Source organism: Dysidea avara, chromosome 10 (genome assembly GCF_963678975.1).
Source record: "Dysidea avara chromosome 10, odDysAvar1.4, whole genome shotgun sequence".
Lineage (NCBI taxonomy): Eukaryota > Metazoa > Porifera > Demospongiae > Dictyoceratida > Dysideidae > Dysidea > Dysidea avara.
The window spans coordinates 20,805,214-20,827,893 of NC_089281.1; the positions used below are offsets into that span (position 1 = coordinate 20,805,214).

General features: G+C 37.2%; 2 protein-coding genes across 4 annotated transcripts; one reads left to right on the top strand and one right to left on the bottom strand.

Annotated features, from left to right (window-relative positions):
- The first annotated feature begins 800 nt into the window (after window positions 1-800).
- On the top strand, window positions 801-1,889 carry LOC136269258 (indolethylamine N-methyltransferase-like). The gene has a single exon (XM_066064785.1). The coding sequence runs from the start codon at window positions 936-938 to the stop codon at window positions 1,815-1,817; it is 882 nt and encodes a 293-aa protein (XP_065920857.1). The 5' UTR covers window positions 801-935; the 3' UTR covers window positions 1,818-1,889.
- A 3,581-nt stretch (window positions 1,890-5,470) lies between these two features.
- LOC136269047 (low-density lipoprotein receptor-related protein 8-like) lies at window positions 5,471-21,962 on the bottom strand. Of its 3 annotated transcripts, none has more exons than XM_066064510.1 (8): window positions 21,866-21,962; window positions 17,153-17,270; window positions 10,668-10,970; window positions 10,231-10,479; window positions 8,924-9,502; window positions 7,177-7,476; window positions 6,631-6,939; window positions 5,471-6,071 (listed from the first exon to the last, which is right to left on the bottom strand). In XM_066064510.1, exons 2-8 carry the CDS (start codon window positions 17,220-17,222, stop codon window positions 5,773-5,775), a joined length of 2,109 nt encoding a protein of 702 aa, XP_065920582.1. In that variant the 5' UTR covers window positions 17,223-17,270; window positions 21,866-21,962; the 3' UTR covers window positions 5,471-5,772. The 3 variants fall into 3 exon arrangements, with proteins under 3 accessions (XP_065920582.1, XP_065920580.1, XP_065920581.1); XM_066064508.1 differs by having other exon boundaries at window positions 17,153-17,305; window positions 21,866-21,951; XM_066064509.1 differs by lacking the exon at window positions 21,866-21,962 and adding an exon at window positions 18,164-19,025 and having other exon boundaries at window positions 17,153-17,305.
- Between the last annotated feature and the right edge of the window lie 718 nt (window positions 21,963-22,680).

The window sequence follows — 22,680 nt, forward strand, 5'->3', positions numbered from 1 at the left end:
ATATACGGATTGTATGGAGTGGGGGCCTTTTTGACAAACTCCACTCCCTAAATTTTGGCAAAAATTTTAATGAAAATCTCAGGCATGGTCTATGGGAATTATGTAGTTATTTTGCATGTTTGCAAATCAGCTACATATCAACTACACTTGGTACGTTGTGTAATGTGTGCAACATGCGACTACAAATAGGACCATGAATGGAACCAATGTGGTCATGGAAAGGAAAATATATCATTTGCCATTTAATTGTAGTCCATTCACATATTTTATGTAGCTATAGGTCTTCTTAACACTATCATGAAGCACTGAAGATCTAATTGCAAGGACTATTGTAAATGCCATGCGTGTCATGCATTAAAGCATTTCTAAAGCGAGTGGTAAACTCATTACAGTATAGTGTAAGTATAAGGCTTTATAGGCAGCTCCAGGATTTCTAGTGACTGGTTTCTGATCAAGAGCATGCATAGCTGAAGACCAAAAAAGAAGAAAAAGAAAAATTAGCTAACTGCCTGCTGAGAATTTATTTATTTAGGCTTTATAGTGTGAAAACACCAAAGGTCTGTTGGTAGTAGCAACCAAGAATAACTGCCCTCCACTAACTATGTATTTGATAAACTGTACATATAAAAGTCCCTATTTATAGCTACTTGCTACACCGTGGCTCTAAATACTGTGACTGCTTTATTAGGGTGATTCAGTGACTCAGTAAACCTCAGAAATTCCCTGGAGTCGCCCCTGGCTTTTGAGACCTTCAATAATTCAATCTCGAATTCAATAATGACCGCAGCACCTGCAGGAAGTGCATGGTTGATCGCTGATGAGAAACTGGCAGTCATACAGTAATAGATCTACGATACAGTAGCTAGCTATACCCGAGTAGGCGAGTAGCTACCGGCAGGCTTTGATTGTGTGACAATCACGCTCGCAATCACAGCATGTTATCCGTGAGAAGACTGAAGACTCTTGTAAGATTTGGTTCATCTCGAGGATTGCTTAGATCTAAAAGTGGAAATCATTCGCGAAATCCTTACTGGGATGAATTCAACACCAAGGATTATCTCAACACATTCTATGCTTCCTACGAAGGAAATCCGCTCTTGAAGGGTAGATTTATTTTTCGATGGCAGCAAATTTACAACTTTTACTCAAAGTACAACTCAAAATGGGACAACAAAACTGCTAGATTGTTGGAGTTTGGAGGTGGGCCAGCAATAACGCCCTTAATCAGTGCGGTTCCTTATGTAAACCAGATAACGTTTTCAGCTTATGTTGAAAGTGAACGAAAAGAGGTTGAGTTGTGGAAAGAAAGAAAAAGGGGTGCACACGACTGGAGCTCTCATTTCAAATTCGTAGTCAACGAAGTGGAGAATATTTCGGGAGATACTGCTTGGCGCGAAAGAGAAGAACTTCTGCGCCAACGAGTATCAAGCATTGTACCGTGCGATGCGTTAAACGAAAACCCACTGCTTGTTGAACAGGAACCCTTTGAAATTATTTCTACTAATCTGTGTTTGGAAGCAGCATGTACGTCTTATGAGGAATATAAAGGGGCTGCTAAAAGTCTGGCCAAATTGCTCAAACCAGGAGGGATGTTTGTGACTGTTAGTCCGGAACGTGGAACATTTTATATGTTTGGAGGCAAGAAGTGGCCTTGCCTTTACATTACACTTGAACAAGTAACAGAAGCTCTGTCTGAGGCCGGTATGGTAGTACTTGTAAGTGAACGTGATCCAGCTTCAATGGAACAAATACAAAACCCTATAGCAGCAGATATCAAAGCATTTGTGTTTTTGGCAGCTCAGAAAGTAGAGTATTAAGTTTGTAGTTAGATGTATGATATGGTGCATGAGGTTAACTGTATTCTGTATTTCAGAGAATATTTGTGTTTGTTACCATGCGTATAGCCTCCAGCCGAGGGATAGCTAACGTCTTGGGACTCTCGTACACTATCTGAGAAATCCAACTATAAATACATATAAATGCATGAAATATTTATTGAATAATGCAGAAATACTTAAATATTGGGACTCTTGTACACAATTTAGAAGTTTGCATGGGCGCTGACTACCTCAAGCCTTGCAACTGTGGTCAGGCATGCAGCCAGATGAAAATTTAAGTTTCGGCATTTTAAATTCAATATATCCAGCTATATGCAACAGCTTTAGGCTGACTAAAATTAGTCATGGGATGTCAAGTCATGGTAATTGAAAAGGCTATTATAAGATTGGTTTGTCAGACTGGGTCGTGCACTTATCACTATGTGAGGATTTCAATTTGTGTAGTATGATCAAATTTCGTTAACTTTAAATCTGCTAAATATCTGGCTAGTTGCTAAAGATATTGAAAGCACAAGAAATTCAAGAAAATTCATTAGACCAATTAACCACCATATGCTAACCACCATATGCTAACCGCAATGGAAGAACCTATGCAGCTTCTGTTTGATGAAGACCTATAACAACATTGCAATTGGAAAACATGCATGCAGTGAAACATAATAAGGGATGATCAGTACAACTTAGCCACCAATCAACCCTTGGCACTCCCTGTTACCTATATGTTAACTAGAACTAGAAGGGGGGTGTTATCCTGGTCATGAAGATTGACACCAGTGCCACTGAGACCATAGTAAGGATAAGTGAAAACACGCAATTGTCACTCAACCCATATAAGGCACCTCCTGTAAAGCCAATCTGTGCTATACTGATGAGAATATTAAACCAGTTGGTATAGACCTAAACAGTGGACCCAGAGATCCCACTTAATTTTCTTGGAATTTTACGTACTTTACAGTGTTAATGTTTATATGTTATATGTCTGCAAGTCATGGTATGTACATAGCCAGACCACTTTTTCTTTAGCATGCATATGACACTTCACACAATAAGGATTGCAAGCTAAAGGGTTTGTAGCTAGTTTGCTGATTGGTTTGCTTATTTTTGCTCCACAGAGGACATGTCTCAAATGTACAGGACTGTGTGAAATAAAATAGGCCGGAACCACCTACGTAGCTATAGAAAAAGCAGGGCTCCATCTAAATTTGGCAAGAGACATGCAGCTACTTTCAACGTATACACACTATGTATAGCTAAAGGCTTACAGCTTACTTAATAGAAGGTATAAGGTACCTACCTACCTTTCCTAATGCCTCTACCTTTTTAAATCTGCATTATGAAGCTGTGATCGTAAATACCATACACAATTTCTCTGTAAATCATTTAGTAAGTTAATTTTATTATTTGCTTTACAGCATACATACAACAAGATATGTACAGTATAGTCATAAGTAGCCATTAAAATCTAGTGTATGCATATAATTATTATGCTGAAGGTCCAGTGCCAGTGGCCAGCTAGGAGTAAGTAGTTATATAGTAATTATTACAATTAGTTATAGTTACTTATAAAACTCATTAAAGCAAGGGTTACAGGATCAAAGTTGGGGGGTTTGGGGGACTTATTACAATTACTACAGGGACACACAAAAGAAAAAAATGCCGGCATGCATTGTCAAGATCAAAATTCTGTTCAAAATGATTCCAAAGAAAGGATTGCTCAGGGAACTCACATTGTTCAGAGAACTTGCATCATTCAATAAATTACAACAGAGAACTCACATTGTCCTCTCTTTGAATCACTCATTGAACTCACAGTATGCATCCAGAGAATTCAGAGCAATATAAATTGTTTGAACATTGATAAAAAAACGTGACTTGTGTCACTTAGATCCAATGTTTCAGTAGAACTTGCTTCCTATGACATGTAAGTTGCACATTTAGGATTTTCATTTAGCTACCATGATTTTTTGCTGCATCATCTATAATAGTACACAATAGGGAACATTTTACCTGAAATCATCAGACAATGTGAAGAAGAGTTCATCATATTCACTATTTCCTCCTTCTTGTCATCATTTTCAACTCCAACAGGATTTGATGCTGGACATACCAAACATCGTTCATACTGACTTTGCTGATGATTCTAAGATCTATACAGTTATTAAGACCCTTGAGGATACCCACAACTATACCAGCAGACCTTGACAGTATTCAAAACTGGTGTCATATATGGTTATTAAGACTAAACCTACTCAGAAATGTAAAGTTATGCATGTGGGGTATTCTCACATTGTTGCTGAATATGTTCTGTGTAACAATTCTGGTGAACATGTTAAACTGACTGAAGTTGACCAAGAGAAAGATCTTGGGGTCTGCATCTTTGCATTGCTCTAAGACAGTAGCATCATGGCAGTCAGTAGCATCTACTATGAGAGTTCTCTCCATGATTAGAAGGACGTTTGTCAACATTTCAAAAGATCTATTTGTTTTTCTATATGTTAGGCCGCACTTGGAATACTGTGCATCTATGGAGCACCAGTCTTGCTAAAGATATTGATGTATTGGAGAAAGTCCAAAAGCGGGCTACAAAGATGGTTAGGGGCCTTGGACGCTTACCATATGAAAGAGGTTAAAGTCTTTAGACTTTCACACTTTATTTTGTCAACGCCAACATGGTGACCTCATTAAGGTCTTCAAGATACTAAATGGGTATTATGAGATAGACCCTACAAAATTCTTTACTTTAACTGATGTCAGCAACACTAGAGGTCATCACATGAAACTTTTTAAATCTCACACCAGACTGAATGCTCGATCTAACTTTTTTACCCAACATATCATTAATAGCTGGAATAGTTTACCTCAGGAAGTAGTCTCAGCTCATACTATCGCTTCCTTCAAGTCGAAGTTAGACAACTATTGGTCTTTTAGTTCAGAATATGGATATAAACAAAGGCTTACAGCCTAACTCTACATAATTGTTTGTACTGTATGTATATCCATGCAACTGCATAACATTAAATCTACAATAATATCCATAAGAACAGAGGTAAAATATATAGAGAAGTTTGCTTCTATGTGCTGTATACATACCAGTATTGCATACCTTTAACATTCTAGTCTAGTAAACAGTATTTTCCCAAGTTCTGTAGTCATATACAACAAGTCAATGAGTCAAATGATTCATCGTAAGTATAATCTTACACCTGTGAGATAGCAAATCTATTAATGCTAGAGTGTCAGAGTCTTGACACCAAAATCTGTTTCGAGAATTGCACAGCCATTGTGTGTAGCACAGTATGTAGTACATTTTGGACCTCTATGTTATGTTCATTATCTGATTTGCTTTTTTTTAAAGTCATTGTTTCATCCCACAGTAGTACTAAACCGCGTGCAAGGTCCATCATCATGATACCCTGAAAAAAGAACTCTTATATATAGGCAAAAAAAACAGAAGGATATACATATGCAGACTGTATAGATATAATGCAGACAAAATTAATTTAAAAAATAGGTGGACTTACTACATGTAAACCTGTAGATGTTCACACCAGCAAAAATTATGATGTGAAACATTTAAAATATTCATTTCTTACCCACTTTCAATTCAACCAAGTTTTTATGAATTGTCCAGCTTACCAACAAACATGAAAAGTTGCTTCAGTTTTAATTTACAGTATTACAGGCATGGTGCAGGCATGGTGCAGGAACAGTGCAATATCAACTACCACATGTTTTCTCACACACAATTCAGTACTGTATATTTAATTGTAATAAAGTGAATGAGCTCTTCCATGCAACAACAACATGCATGCTGAAGAGATCTATACTTGGAATAGAATTATTCATTTTATGGGTATAATGTTTATACATGAACAGTAAATAAGCATAATATTTTAAAAAGTAGAAGATGTGCTACACAATGTTTTTCCAGCTATCACTTCAGAGTGGCATAGGCTGGGTTAGACTCCACTTTGATATGGTTAATCTGAATAGTATCATAAACTGGGTTCTCTATACTAACATCATCTTGATCTCGTTCCGCCAGAACAAACTGGTTACTTTCACTGGTAACGTCATACTCTCTGATCTTTCTCCTGAGTTCATACCGATACCTGTAATACAGGCTGGTAATGGTGATGATGATCAGTGTAGTAACAATAAGTGTAACAAAAAAGGTGGCTGCTGTGCTAATAGTAATTACTGTTGCCATGGAAAGCTCAGTGTCCTCCTCACCTACAAGATAAAGTTAATATAATGATGTTTGTAAACAATCTGGATCTGTTGTAGGCCTGAATCAAATATGGTCTAACTATTGCCCAAAATGATTTCAGAAATTTCCCAAAATTTTCACCTATTATGTTCTTCAGTGTTCCCATTATGCTTGCATTATGCTCATAAGTTAACAACATTTCTTACAGTTGTTTTGGGATAATTTAGTCAGTAACTGCTCTATTAGAGTATTTAACTATGAAGTGACTGTTCTATTAGAGGGTATTGATCTAAGGAGCTATGCATTTGAGTGCTCTATTGCAGTTTCAGTTTCCACTGACTGCTCTATTAGGGAAAATCGATCTGTTTTCATGGAATTAAGCTCCATAGTTTGAATTATCCACTAGCATTATGTTGGCATAGCACTCCAGCCTATTGTGCTTTTATTATGATGGCATATTTGATGTATGCCTAAATTTTGTTGTGTATTGTAACTGCAAAATTTATTATTTGATACACTGTAAATACGTTTTATAGATATACTGCCAGGGTTGCATTTCACATTATCGAATCATGTGAATACCTGATTTGTGTAGCTGAGTGTCTGAGTCATTTCCTATTGCAGTGCTAACAATGATACTAACAGCCGTTCCAACTCCTGCATCATTAACACCAGCCACTGTGATGATGTAGGTTGTACTTCTTCTCAGATTAAGGAACGTGGCAGTCAGACAAGTTGCATTGACAATATAGTCCATTTTGGTATCATTATCATCAGATGATATTATCATTTGGTAATGTGACACTCCACCACAATAAGGACTTACAGCAGGATCCCATGTGACAATCATCAAGTTTGATTCATAGGTTGTGTTTGTAAGATAAGTAACACCTGAAAAAGCAGCAAGTATACAAGTACACCTCATGTACCATATTTAGTGTAATCAGCAAATAATGACTAGTATTTTAGTGTTGTGATCAGGAAACGTATTTTTTATACGTGCACAATAAATTTGACAGTGTTCAATTCAGGCAAAATTCTCCCAATGAAATATTTTATACTTACAGTGTTCAGTACATGCAGCAACTCTCATAACTGCTGTAATTTCAGTGCATATTGTTGTCTTACCTTTAGGCACAGCCTCTGCCACTGTTGGAATATGAAACATTATCACAGCTTCCTCTCCAACACCAACATCATTTCTACTGGTCACAGTGACAGTATAGTTGGTGGCAGGTGTTAATTCAGTAATATTGTAGGAGGTGTTGGTTATTCTCATCATCGTTACTCCATCAGATGGTGATATTGTTATATCATATGATACTGGTGCACTCATCGAGGCAGTAGTGACAGAATCCCATGATAAAACGACAAAATTTGTTAAACACATCTCAGTCCTAGTAATGATGCTAACTGAATCTGGAAGACCTATATGAATTAGATTAAACTATATGAACATTTACAATAACAAAAATTACTATAAATAATGAGCATAAATAATGCATTTATCAGATACGTATGTATAGGAATTGTATGGAGTTTAACTAGTTAAACTAGGTTAATGTTGCAGTCAAGCATGCATGTGTGTATTATGATAGTGACTAACCCGAAGCTCCACCATGACTAGGGGGGAGATTGGGCAGGCACACACGTGAGAAGGGTTGGCAATAATTGGAGAATAACATTGCGCATGCGTTACAAGAAAAAGGCGCGTGGAGAGATGTTAGAACACATGGTGCTATGTACCTATAGTTGATCCGATATCAGTTACATATTAATTGTGTCCCTGCTGAGGTGTAGTTATAGTGTAGGCAGGTGAGACAGCCGCCTCACTAGGTATTTGTATCTGAAGTCACTGAACTGGGAGTTATGTTGGACCATTAGATGCATTGAAAGCATCTATTGACAGGGTTTGTATGCTATTTAGTTCAACTGATAGTGTACATAGTAAGAGTCCATCCAGTGCAGCTCCAAGTGGATAGCTACTGAGGTTTACTTTTCAGAAACTGGTCAAGCAAGATCGATATACTCTAGTGGAGTAGTCACCCTAATATAGAACACTCACCCTGATACAACATGCAGTCAAGCAAATTTTTAATACAATACTTTGATAGAATTTAACAACTTAAATTGCTCTCACAGTCAGTCTAGCTTTACCAGGGGAGCATAACCTGACCCCCTGTTGATCCCCTGTTACCAGTGCTTATAATTATACTACTTGGGTTAAGGAGTGAGCAACATGCACAGGAGAACTCATGCTCACCTCATTTCATCATTACAGTCACCATAAGCATTTTAGCTGTATTTTTTTCACATCTTATTCTGTTTATTAGAACTAAGCTGAATTGCAAGGTCACAACCGTTTATATTGGGTATGTAGAACTAGATCGAACCATCCCTAGCAGGTCCACTCCAGAGCAGTTCAACATGGTTCATTTGATACAAGCAGTTCAACATAGTTCAGTGCGATGCAGCAAACATTTACACCAACCTGGAAATCATTTTGATTTGAGGACATTCTTTGCGGTGGGTGTGCAGGGAATATCCCAGAGGTTTTACGGTTCCTATGGCTTGGAGGGAAAGGCAGTTGCCTTTCTTTGGCATGCGGAAATTCTTGTGGCTTCAGAGAATGTTAGAATCCCCAAGCATTCCTACCTCCAAGCCTTTGTAGCAAAACATGCTGTATACATATGATCATGTAAAATTGTTGAAAAGGGGCCTATTTGAGAATTAATAGGAGAATCCATGGAACCCTGCACACCTACCAAAACAACCACCATCTGTTGACGGTGGCAACCCGCTCACAACAGGGTAAGACCTGCTGACCGGGTTACACTGACAAGCAACATTAAATGTAACTATACAATTTTCTTACATTTTACATTTTGTGCATAAGGATGCACAACATGTATTCCACTAGGCCTTCTGATTGACAGCCCGTCAGTCACCCTAGCACGATCCAAACCAGCAGTGTGTTTGCTTATTCTTTCAATGGAAGTTAGCCTCCAATCAGACCAGTACAAATGGTCGCCAAATTGAGTTAGACCAAATGGGTGGTAGGCACCTTCATCATGTAATAAAATGACTACATTGTTTCCATTCAAATCTCCTCTGGCAATAGTGTCAGTCCAAGCATCTGCCCAATAAAGTGCAGGCTCAAAATAATCAATAGTTACAGTATTAGGCCACACTAAGTCTTGTGTAATAATGGTTTCTCTTTCACTGCCATCTAAGCGCATTTTTTCAATCCGAGGATTTGAACCCCAGTCAGTCATGTACAGAATATCATTCATGGGGTCTAGAGCAATTCCTCTGGGTTCATCTGTATCATTAACAAGTATCCTCCTAGAGTATCCAAAAAGATCAGACTGTTCTAAGGTATTAGTTCCAGTATCAGTCCAATACATTTTCTTGTTGATCCAATCAATAGCTAAGCCACCTGGAATGCCCAGTTCTACAACATGTATACCAATGTGATAAATGATAATATGCTCAATATCAGGCACAAATTACAATTGCATTGGCTAAATATACATGTGCATAATTATGTCATGTCATGTAGAATAAGAATGCAATCTAAGTAAGTAAAAATCTGCTTCAGCCTACTCTTACATAGCCAGGACTATAGTGCAGAATTAAAATTGTAAGTACCCATTTGGAGCAGTATGTATAATCCCTATAGTCAATAAGTATTATGGCAGAGAAATATTAATTACAATATTATAGGCATATATGGCAGAGAAATAATTACAATGTTATAGGCATATATAGCCTTAGTATCAAAATAAGAATATACTCTAACACAGCAATCTCTTAAATCCTTCAGGCTGCAACCGTGAACTTATTGAGACACATTCTAGTCAGCCTAAGAAGCTGTTGCTACACCAGTATATTATACATGCAGTGATACAACTTTCATGCATATTTAGTCCTGTCTTCAAATGAAACAAATTTTCCCGCAGAAATATAATTATATCCTTCAGGTTTGGTGATTCACATATCAAATTTGAGTACTGCTGCTAATTTAGCAGTCATGTAGTTAAGCAAAATGTAAATTATTTATTAAAATACGAATTTTTATTATTGACATGTCAATGCTGTTGTTAAAGATTACATTATTCTTTTGCGGCTAGGTTACTTTGACATAGATCAGCCTAAACACTTCACCACTTTACAAATTACCTGAAACAAGAGTAATAATAGGATATCCAGTGCTTAATGGAGCAGTCTTGATGTGACCATCATCTGCATCTGTCCAGTACATCCTGTCAGCATAGTAATCATAATAAATAGCAACTCCATTCCTTAATCCTGATATCAAAGTATGATAACCAGTACCATCAATGTTTATTTTGCCAATACTGTCAATATTGGCAAATATTAAAAATGGTTCAATTTCATCTGGATGTATCTGGCAACTTATAACTGGCTCTACCAAGAAACATAATTGCATTATACACCAACCTGTACATAATTCAATTCTGCATAATTATTATGTAGCATTACTATTTAACTGTGCCTTATTGCATGATATCAGATTGTGTTAGTGACTATGCAATAGCAGTGGAAGCATGAACAGACTCTACGGCACTGTTTATGCTATTTCAAACTCAACTTACCAGCTACCCATAACCAAACTGATTCACTGGTGTATACAATACTATCAATAATAACAGAGCAGTTTAATTCTCCACTATCAGTTAGGTCCAAATCAACAATAGTAAATGACTGTTCAGCATGAATTTCAACAGCACACCCAGTAGAACAGTACCACCTAGTTTCATTGATGGATGATGGAGAAGGAGAAGGAGTTACTGAACAGGTCAAAGTAACGTCAGCTCCAACAGGATACTCAAAAGTTCTGTTTCCATTAACGGGTGGATCAAAGATAACAGCAACCTCATAAAGTGCTTGCCCATTAGCTGCATGAGGTTAGCAATTAATTTATCACACACAATAATAAGTAGATAGGGATCACACAAAGGTATGCATTTCCCATCAAAACATTGACAACCTTACACACATGCATGGTAGTATCAGTTTGGTAGAAACATGACTTGATGATAACCACAAAATTTTTCCAGGCATGACAAAACACATGCCCAATCAGGTATACTGATGACTTGCAGGCAAAAGTAATTGTTTATAGTCTTAGTTATAATATTATGTTCTTCCCCTTTGTAATTATCTCTACTAATTTACAAAATCCTATATCATTATCTTAACCACAATAATTATAATATTCAGTGCAGCAATGTTATGTATATAATATAGTTTTATTGTGATCACAAAGCTGTACCTACACCAGGAATCATACACATAATACACATTGCTGACCACAGCATGCTATATGTTGCAAAATAGTGCTTATAGGATAGATCAAAACTGTATGGTACAAAGTACACTCAACTGCAAGAAAACAATACACTGGTGTTGTTCACTTTGGCTTGTACTGACTACTGTACATGCAAGTTATATGATTGGTTTGATATATATTGTGTTTAAATATCAAGCATCTCTAGTACCTTTTGTTTTGTGTCATTATTGTGGTATCCATAAATGGATTTATAAAAACTACATAAACTAGTGTAAAAATAATTTTTAAAATAAATGAAAGAAGAGCCAAATGTTAAACTGTTCTAGGACGATAATGGAGCATGTCAAATGCTTTAAAACCTAACACTTGAAATGGTGACACATAAATCTCTATTCGGACTCATTGGATATGGTAAAGACTATAGTTTCCATAAATCAGGAGCACAAAAGTAGCTCCTTCTGTCAATGTAGTTTTCATTGTGTAAAATATTTCTATGATGACTTTTTTGAGCAGTGCCATTTAATTTTGTGGATCCTTACTATACAGTACTGCTCTGTTTGTATAGACTGTTGTACATGTACATGTAAATTTATTGGTACATGTACATTCTATGGTATAAACAGAAATGCTTCTGTGTATAGCTACGATACATGCATACAAGCATGCACATAGTTGTCCAAATAATTACAGTTGGAAGGAATTTTATAAGCTAGTATAGAGACCATTACAATACTAGTGTAAAATTGTTTTAATATAGGAAATAGAGCTTGCTGAAAAAAACAAAAAAACAAGAGTCAAGTACATCAACATGCTCAAACTGCTGTAAGACCACAATGGCACATATCAAATACTTTAACACTTGAAATTGTTACACATGCACTGTTAAAAATGAAATGCTATGGTAGCACCTATAGAGGTGCTATTTTTTGGCTAGAGCAGTCAAATTTTAGCACTTTTATAGGTGCTACCATAGTATTTTAGGTACTGCATTTCTTTTTTACCAGTGACATGCAGGGATCTCTATTCAGACTCATAGAATGCTACATATAGCTACGTACCATTGATAGTGATACATATAATATTGGATAATTAGAGAAGCATACTGAAATTGCTGCTGCACAAGAATAATACATGTACCTAGCTGCCTTTGCCATGTCTTAAAATTTAAAAGTGGTGTATATCTAATATAAAATCTAACATTAAGAATAAGAAATATTACAAATAAGCCTGCATAATAAAAAGTACAATAGGCTATGCCAGCATAGCACGTGCTATGCCAGCATAATTCTAGTATACTAGGTGGATATTTCAAACTATGGAGCTTAATTAGATTGATACATTCTAATAGTGCAGTCAGTGGACGGATATTGATACTCTCTAATGGAATAACTTAATACTCTAAGAGAACATTCACTGATTAAACTGTTCCAATATGTTTGTAAGAAATGTGTTAACAATGTAAGCACAATGAGAACACTGAAAATTTGGGAAATTCCTGAAAACATTTTTTAGGGTGAGTATATTGACTCATGCCTAATAGCAACACAGATTTTCTAAAAATCCTAAAGCACATCTGCTCATTTGCCAGGGATCACAGTTGTAGAAAATGTAGTTATATATGTATCTAATCCAAAACAGCTAAGCTGTAAAAAAAGAGTGCAGCCCTCAAAAAGGCTATGGTGAAAAAAAGATGTGAAATCCAAGGTGGCGGCCAAGAAATGGCTGTGATGGTAGGTTAATGGTAAAAATTTTAATAACAACAATTCAGGTGAATTTGGTGCCGCTTGGTCTTGGCACAAAATTCACCTGAATTGTCGTTATTAAAATTTTTACCATTAACCTACCATCATAGCCATTCTTGGCCGCCACCTTGGATTTCACATCTTTTTTCACCATAGCCTTTTTGAGGGCTGCACTCTTTTTTGACAGCTTGGCTGTTTTGGATTAGATTTCACTTCTTTTTGTATTTGTATAGCCGGCCTATGGCTGGCTTTGGGGCTTTTTTAACCTATCTTTTTTTCTTTACCTCAGGAACAAGAAAAGATGAAGCAGATGTTAAATACTTTAAATATTTCTGATTTTATGTACAAATTATATATATAATACATATATTGATCCTTCTAGCTGATCTCTCTACAGGATACTCTCTACATGGTGGTTTCTTTGTAACTGAACTCTCTACAAGGTGACTTCTTCTAGCTGATCTCTCTACAGGGTGATTTGTTTGTAGCTGAACTCTCCACAAGGTAACTTCTTCTAGCTGACCTCTCTACAGGAAGATCTGTTTGTAGCTAAATTCTCTACAGGTGATTTGTTTGCAGCTGAACTCTCTACATGATGGTTTCTTTGTAGCTGAACTCTCTGCAAGGTAACTTCTTCTAGCTGATCTCTCTACAGGGTGATTTGTTTGTAGCTGAATTCTCTACAGGGTAATTTGTTTGCAGCTGAACTCTCTACATGGTGGTTTCTTTGTAGCTGAACTCTCTACAAGGTGACTTCTTGTAGCTGAACTCTCTACAGGGTGATCTTTTCGTAGCTGGACTCTCTACAAGGTAACTTCTTCTAGCTGATCTCTCTACAGGGTGAATTGTTTGTAGCTGATCTCTCTACAGGGTGATTTTTGTTTGTAGCTGATCTCTATATGGGTTACTTGTTTCTAGCTGATCTCTTGAATTCTCTTCAGGTGACTGCTCTATTAGAGTATCTCGATCTCGCTACACCAAGTTGGATTAACTCTGTGGCTTTAAGTCTGTTTCTTCTACACCATTGAAGAGCCTTTCTAAGATGATTATTTCATCTGTACAGCGATTTTCAAAGCATTACTCCAAGCGGTTTATCTGGTAGGCGTGGCAAGTAATCGTTTTTTTTTACAGACTGTTGGTTTTTTCGTTGTATCTTCGTGGTTTGTAACTCGATTTCTTTCAAACCACAAAGGGTTTTAGGTTCAATAGTTAACCTATTCACCCACCGATTTTTAGCTTTTTCCCATAAGCGGATTACCCTGTAGGCGTGACAACATATTGGTGTTATTTTTCGTAAATAATCACTAATAACTCTTTGCCTGTTTATCGTATTCCAGCCACACTTGGTACTAATATGCGCCTTTATACCCCCCTTCTGTGTACCAAATTTCAAGGTAATCGGATATGGAGTTCGCGTTTTATGGCAGATTTTGTAAGGTTACGAAAAGACGAAGAAAAAAAACAACTAAGAAACTAATATCTCGGGAACGGTTTAAGCGATTTCGCTCAAATTTGGTATGTGGAGTACTGAAGTTGGTGGGTGTGTCCACAGCAAAAATCATCTTGTTTCGATAAGGAAGCACAGAACTACGGAGCAGGGACGTAGCTAGCCAGAAGGTGATGGAGGGGCAGGCATGTCCCCACGAAACACTCAAAATCATTCATAATTGCAAAAAAGGCTAATGACCCAATGGTGGGCTAGCCAACATACGGTGTTGTATTATTACAGCTTAAATAACTAGCTACGTAACCATTTCAGTACAGACTGCTTCCAATCGAGGTAGCTATATTTGTCGAGCATCATCGCACGTGCCACAACTGTACTCCAACAAATTCATCCACAGTCCGGTAGAGCTAATACTTTAGTGCAAATACAGGTTACTTTACGTTAGCCACAGCCTGTGCTGCAGTCCTAGCACACTGCTGATAGGATGACGTATTCACTCACTTCACTCAGCGAAATTGAAATGCCATGTATTGCACGAAATCCCACCTGTCTTGCTAGCAGAACTTGTAAGCTTTACTGATCCACCTGACTGACTAAGTAAAAACAGACTGCACTGCCGTACGTACAAAGGTCCAGTGTGATCGACTCGCCATGATAAAATAAACTTGGTACATTTATTTAGCTAACACTTTATCACCTCGTAGACAGTAGGTTCATAGCGTCATCTGGTCTCCTTTGTCACTTGTGAGTTGTGAGTCCTGCCGTGGAGAAGCGGGTCACTCTTTTTATATTCAAAAATGTTCTATCACGCGAGAAATCTAGGCTAAATATAGAAGTATGTGTCTAATATTTTCGTTCGATGGATTCGCGAGCGAGTTGAATGTTGTGTGTGCGCATTCACTAGCAGCCCCTGGTGATACCGCGTAGTAGTGTACATAATTTACAGTCATTTGCGTGTCAGTTTAATACTGGTAAACTTGTGACGAAGGTTTAAAAAAAAAAAATCATTTAGTGATGGGGGGGCAAATGCCCCCCCTTAGCTACGCCTCTGCTACGGAGGTGCGAAAATCGTGTTTTCTTTCTTCCTGTCAATATGCTCACGGGTGTTGCGAGCCGGCTTCTTGGGCCGCACGACACACTACCGTGTGTCTTGATGCATGCATAACATGTCTGAAGTGATAAATTACGTCATGGCTTATATTTACTGATATTTACTGTGTGCATTTGCTGTGATTACCCATTTATAAATAACAAAATATTTGACCAAATTTTTGATAAGTGTCAATCTACGCACACACCAGTGAAGTTCACTTTTCACCATGAATGGATAGCCACACCAATACTCTACACATCTGCACCACAGCTATGCCTCTGATTTGCTCAGGCTGTTTTCATGAGTGGATTTCTAGTGATGCCCTGAAACCTTGTAAGCCAGCCACTGCCGGGGAATGTTCTGGCACCTTGTAATCCCACTGGCCAGCTGAAACATGCATGAGACTAGAGGTGGCACAGGTGGTCTTGAAGGCCCAGTATTAAGGCAGGAGACACATGAACCACTCAGCCATTTTCTGTTCATATATCAATTGCCCCACCACCCATGGTGACATGCTTGTGTTACAGATACCATCATGGAGCTACCACAATTCTGTAAAGCAATATATTATTATTATTATTAATAAAGGTGCTCAAAATCGTGGTTATACCTATAGCTAGCTTGCTATGAATTAAAGTGAAATAAATACTATGGCTGGCTGCATTCACGGTGTAAATTTCAAACTCATAGTTTTTGACCTTCCCAAGCTACACTGGACTAAAATTGCATATCTCACAATCTATTTGATGTGTGTAGATTAACAGTTTTCCCAAATTAGGTCATATATGTAATCTTATTGTGTGGTACATGGATGTCTAAAAGTACAAAACTGCAGAATAGCATTTGTAAGGGACATCAGTAAATTTGCTAGATCCCTAATACAATAATACTTCCCTTGAGAATCCAGAACATGTGAAGTCAAGATTTGTGTGGCTATTTTATTTTGAACAATGGAGATGGTGCATAAAAGGATAGAGGTATGTATGTTAATCTTCATGACTGCAAAAATTATTATTCCCATTCAAAGATTAAAGGTGTGATCACTCAAGCATCAAGAAAATATACATGCCATTGAGCAAAGCCATATAATATAAAACATATGCTTATACCTACTAACTATAGTGGTAAATCATACTATTGCTAACAGTCAAGGCAATGGCAGATCACAATTATACACTGCGGTTGTCTATGTTAATGGCAGAACCTTAATTTTGCGGATGAAGCCATCAGTATATGCGTTGTAATTTTGATTGTTGAGATAACATTATTAGTACTATGATTAATCTATGAGTATCAACTGTATGTCTTTTAGTATTGCACTGACCTATTATTAAAGAGCGTTATATGCAGTACTAATATTCTATGTACACTTGCACTATCATGTTCTGGTATGTTGTATGTGAGTACACATCCTCCCCATGCACTAGCTGTTATAAATTCTTGACATTAAGAACACAAAATCTTCTTTTATGCAAGGTCAAACATACGTACATGTGTACACTTACTTTCAGAATTGGACATGAAAACCATCAGATGTAGTAGCACCAATAATAACTGTTTTACAATCATCTCCATACAAGATATCCTTGAAGATCAGCTGTATATTTGAAATTTCAGAAAACCCTGGAAGATACATGGACTGCTCTGCTAATAGTTTTCTGTATGGTGGATGATGGAAAGTATTGCAATTTGTTGTAATTTTTCACACAAAAATTTATGTGACTGCTCCATTAGAGCATCTCAATCTTTTGCAGCACAATACTGGCTAGTAAATATAACTAATATATTATAGTCATGCAAAAGAATTTGGGTTAAAATGTTTGCATGATTTTTGCATATGTAGGGCTAGCCTTACAGGTATAGGCAAAGTAGGCAACAAGTTATAGCACTGGGCTATATAACATGGGTAGTGCCGTTAACAAACAAAGGAGGCTGGACCACTAAGTTATAAAGAAGATCATGATATACTCAACAGAGCAGTCAGCCACTCTGTAATAATAAAGTCACAATCCTGTGTTAAACTTTAAATTGCAGCTAATTATTTTATATTCATGAAAGATTCCTCAATATCATACAGTACGATAGTACTATATAGTAGGGACAATAAAGGTGTGGGCGTGGCCCGCAATAAAATATCACCCAAAAACCTGCCTCGATTTTTCCTCACAACGACATGACAGTATTGGTTGAGTAAAATCAAGCCCAAAAGTGCCTTCAGATCAACCCGAAACGTTTTTGCTAAGTTGCTACAGAATTTAATTTTTTTATTTTAGAGAATTTTCTAGTCAAGCATAGCAGAAAACAGGGTAGAGCTACAGCCCTACTTCTTTGAAAATGTTTCAAATTCACTTAAGAAGATACCTTTGGCATATTGATAAGTATACAATGCATGCGCTATTGTGTTGCCTTTTACCCTATTGTACCAGTGAAGGATCATTGACTGATTGAGTAGGGCTTCCATCCATGGGCGTGGCAACATTATAATTATACACTATAGTATTACGTAACATGTACACCTGTGGACATGGGTTGTAGGCGTTGCTGTGCTGAGTGAGCTGTCCAATATCATCACAGACAAGAGTTAACTGAACTACTTGCATTTCTGAACGTTTGCTGTGACTGTACCAAGGCACTGTTCACTACATACAGGTGCGCCAGGATCCAGACTTCTAAAAGGGGAAGCTCCGCTCATAATGGTAGACTCCCAGATGTGTTTCACTGTTAAATCTTATCATTTAGGCCTTTAGAAATGCAATTGAAGCCTTTAACAGTTGCTTTATAAGGTAAAAATGATAATTATTTTTAGAGGTGCTTATCACAGAAAGATAGCAGTTTCAAGTGATATTTGAAGTATTATTGCTGTAAACAAAGGTAGTAGTAAGTGTTTTGTCTTGTACTGGTTTTCTTGAGAAGAAAAATTTGCCAGCAGTCAGGCATCTGCCTAATGGGGGTTCTAATCCTTTGAGCCCAGCAGATTCGCCCCTGTACTATAGCTGCTTCTCTTGTGCACTTCCAGACTGGTAACATATTTTCCTTCATGATTTTCTTTGAGTTTCTTCACATGATGTGTCAAGCTAACCGCCACATATATAGCTATAGCTAAGTGCTACTATTACCATGTACATGTAAACAAAGTTAGTAAGATAACTTGACAAACTTCTAAGTGAATACAGTTTATCAATAGCAATTATGTGGTGTATTATACATTTAGCTAATCAGCAAAGATTTTTGACTATACTTGCATATAATACCCGTATATAGTGCTGTCATTAACTATAATTGTGTAATATTGTAACTGGTTTTGTGAAAAGGCGTCTTCCAACGTACACATCCAATATACCAACTTTAATGATTCATAGCTTCAGACAAATTGAAGGAAATTAATGACATCAAATCTGGTCAATAGTTAGCACCAACATTGCTCAGCCTAAATGAATAAAAAATTTTAGTTCTATATATAGCTCCTGGATGAATGTTAAAGACCTGTTTACAAAATTCAGTTAAATTATAATTTGCACTACTATACAGTGTGTTTAGTGGTCATGAACTTGCAGAAAAAGTTCTCAAACAAGTACAAGAGATTGAAACGCACAGTAGGGATATTTGCTTCTTATTGTTTTATAGCAATTGGACATTACACACTATACTCCAATCCAGCTTGTTTCAGTACTTTTTATTGTCAAGAGTATAAAAATTATATGCTCTTGTTATCATGGTACTATATGTTGTCCCTACTCTAGTTTAAAATTCCTAATTTTTCTTATATTTGTTAATATTCAAAGTATTGACTACATTATTTATTAAACTGGCTGGTATAGCAATACACATGCATGCATGCATGTACTGATCAGTATTACAACTTGCATTGAGTCAGAACTGAAAATTCAACCTAAAAGGGCTGGGTTTTCAATTTTTTCCTATTGGGGCATGCCCCTAGACACCTTAGCAGATAGAAACACACTGTGCTAATTTATTTACTATTTTAACTTTTCACTTTCTTGCAACTAATTTATGTACAAAACATCATAAGAGCCCCAGAAAATATTTACCTTAGGCTCTATAGCATCACTATACGGCCAGCCCTATATGAAATTTATTTTTAGAAAGAAAGTGAATTACAGTAGAAAAAATATATAATAATTTTACGGGCACAATGTGGAGTCTATGAAATTTATAAACCCGAAGGCCCGGGCTGTAGCGCACAAACGAAGCGAGGGCGCTACTAAGGGCCTGAGGGTTTATAAATTTCATAGATTCCACATTGTGCCCATATAACTGCTTTAGACTCTATTTCACATTACACTCAGATTACTTACCTCATCCACGGCTATTTCTGCTGTAGGCTTGGCAAAAGCGGCTGGTTTTCACTACGCCATGGCGACTATGCATCCTCACGTGACAAAATAATAGCGCTCGTTAAATCACTGCGCGTGAACAATGCATAGCGATTGGATAAACCTAGATTTTGAGCATATGTTATATTGTACCTGAAGGCGTGGAGTATATGAGATGTATTACCCACCCAAAACAGCCTAAATAGAGTCTAAGATAACATATGCACCACTCTGCATTAACTATTAGTATATGTAATAGGATGGATGGCTGTGGTATTTGGGATTAATAGTGTGAGCATTGTAAACAGGAAGGAGTAAAATAGTGCGAGGTGAAGCCGAGCACTATTTCCTTCCTGTTTACAATGTGAGAACTATTAATCCCGAATACCACAGCCATCCGTCCTATTGCAAATTAATCTGACAACCATAGCAACTGTTACTAGGCAACAGAACTTCAAAAAATAACCATTGCAAAAGACCAGTCACACTTAGCAACCATTGCTATGGTCTCAAAATGACTTTTACCTTAGCGACGGTTACCTAGCAACTGTTTCTAAGCAACCATATTGTGTTATACCTTGGGGCATCTATCACTATGGTAACAATAGTTGTCAAGTCGGACATTTACTTCTAATTTAAACACACCACACTATGTTAGCCAATCAAATTAGTATTATAGATTTTTGTCAAGGGAGCTTGACAAACGAGTGTAATACTAATTCTATTGGCTAATCGCTTGACATATTTCAATATAATATGTCAAGCTGCTATTGAGAGTATTATACAGTAACACATGCAGTTGTTGGATTATATGCTTAATCAATGCTGCTAAATACTGACTATAATTATAGTTATTGGGAGGCTACTTCCAGCTATGCACTTATTATTATATATCACCGCCATGATCCTTAGATATAAAATGCCTTATCAAATGAAGCTTAAAGTAATAATAATCCTCAAGCCGTAAGGCTGAACATTTATTTCACAATGAGTATAGCTATACACTAATCAACACGCATGCAAGCTAAGTATTCACCATACGTGTGTATATTTATATACTGGTATGTTCTGTCTTAACCCGACTCCTATATATCCTAGACAGTTGCAACTAGTTACGTAATTTGGTTACAAAGTAACTAGTTACCAACAACTCTGACACTGCAAACCCAAGCAGTTGGACAGCAATAATGCTATGCAGGCTAAAATATAAAGATCATCCTTTAGCTACACATCTACACAACAACTCTTTCGTGCAAGTTTTTGCCTGTGTCAATTTTTCTCTGTTATATCTACAGGTGTCTGTTTGACTTTCATCCATGCATAGACCACTTAGGCCAGGCAAACTTGATTATACTTGTTTCTCATCCACAAGAAATTGGATTTCCATGCGGACCAGAGGTTGTTTTTCATTATTAAAGAAACACTCCAAATCAAGCTGTCTGTTAGTATAAAGGCTAGCTATAAGCCTTTTAAACACTAGTACTCACCGTTTCTGAGGTGCAGGTGACATTTACTGTGCTGTAAAATGATAGCCAGTCTTCTTAGAGTCAAAATATGTGTGCACGTGATTGATAACAGCAATAATGAAATTAGAGGCGGTGGGGTAAAAAGTGATGCGGGGGGAGGGAGGGGTGAGAAACCACTAACCAAGTTTGCCTGGCCTTATATTGCTTCCTTGCAAATGCATGCTCAATCATAATTTTACAGGCTGCTTAGCGCGGACTCTTCAAAGCCAGCGTGTGCCATAATGAAACCTTTTAGTTCAAAGCTACTGACAGGCTAGCCTGAATCTTCAATTTGAAGGGTGGGCGTGGCAATTCGCAATTCTGCATGGGTGATATAAAGACATAGGATAGTAGCTATAACTACAACACAGTGATTCACTGTATTCACGGTGGCAGGCTTGAAAACTATAGCGGGCTTCAAATATCAATACACGTTGTCCTTGAAAACCACAAGCAAAAATTATGCTAGTCTAGCGGCGCCCGACCCTAAAAAGAGGGTCTGGTGAAACTGTGTACAAAAAGTTTGGCGCTGCCGGAATGTTGGAAGCTCCAATCAGATCGCTCCATTTCAAATTGATTATGTAATGTGTACATTTCAAAAGATTCGCGGCTTACGGTTAATTACATCCGGTGACTCTGCTGCTTAAACTCATTGAGAAAACAGCCATACAATTCTATTGGGTTCGTTTTAATGTTGAATAAATAAAGTAGCGCTATTGGTTTGGTGATGCTGTAAGCGGATCTGGTTGAATGGATATTGTGACGTAAACAGTGCACTTACGTAACACGTAAAACGTCATCCATTAAACATTCCAGAGCTCAAACTTTTTGTACACAGTTTCACCAGACCCTCTTTTTAGGGTCGGGCGCCGCGAGACTAAAATTATGCTGACTCGGCCAGTTCACTGGCAGACTCCTTTGATTGATTGATTATTGTTATTAAATACGGGTAAAGCCCCTTTTCGCAAATCCGGTCACATTTTTGCTTGTGGTTTTCAAGGACAACGTGGATGATCTTTGGGACTCGTTGATATTATTATGATTTCAAGCCTACCGCCACCGTAAATCACCCATAAAATGATAAATGTAGTGAGAGACTGTCTTGTAGTTATAGTTTATACTATACTATGTCTGTGTCACCCAGAATTTCCACGCCCACCCTTCAAATTAAAGAGTCAGGCTAGCCTGTAGTCT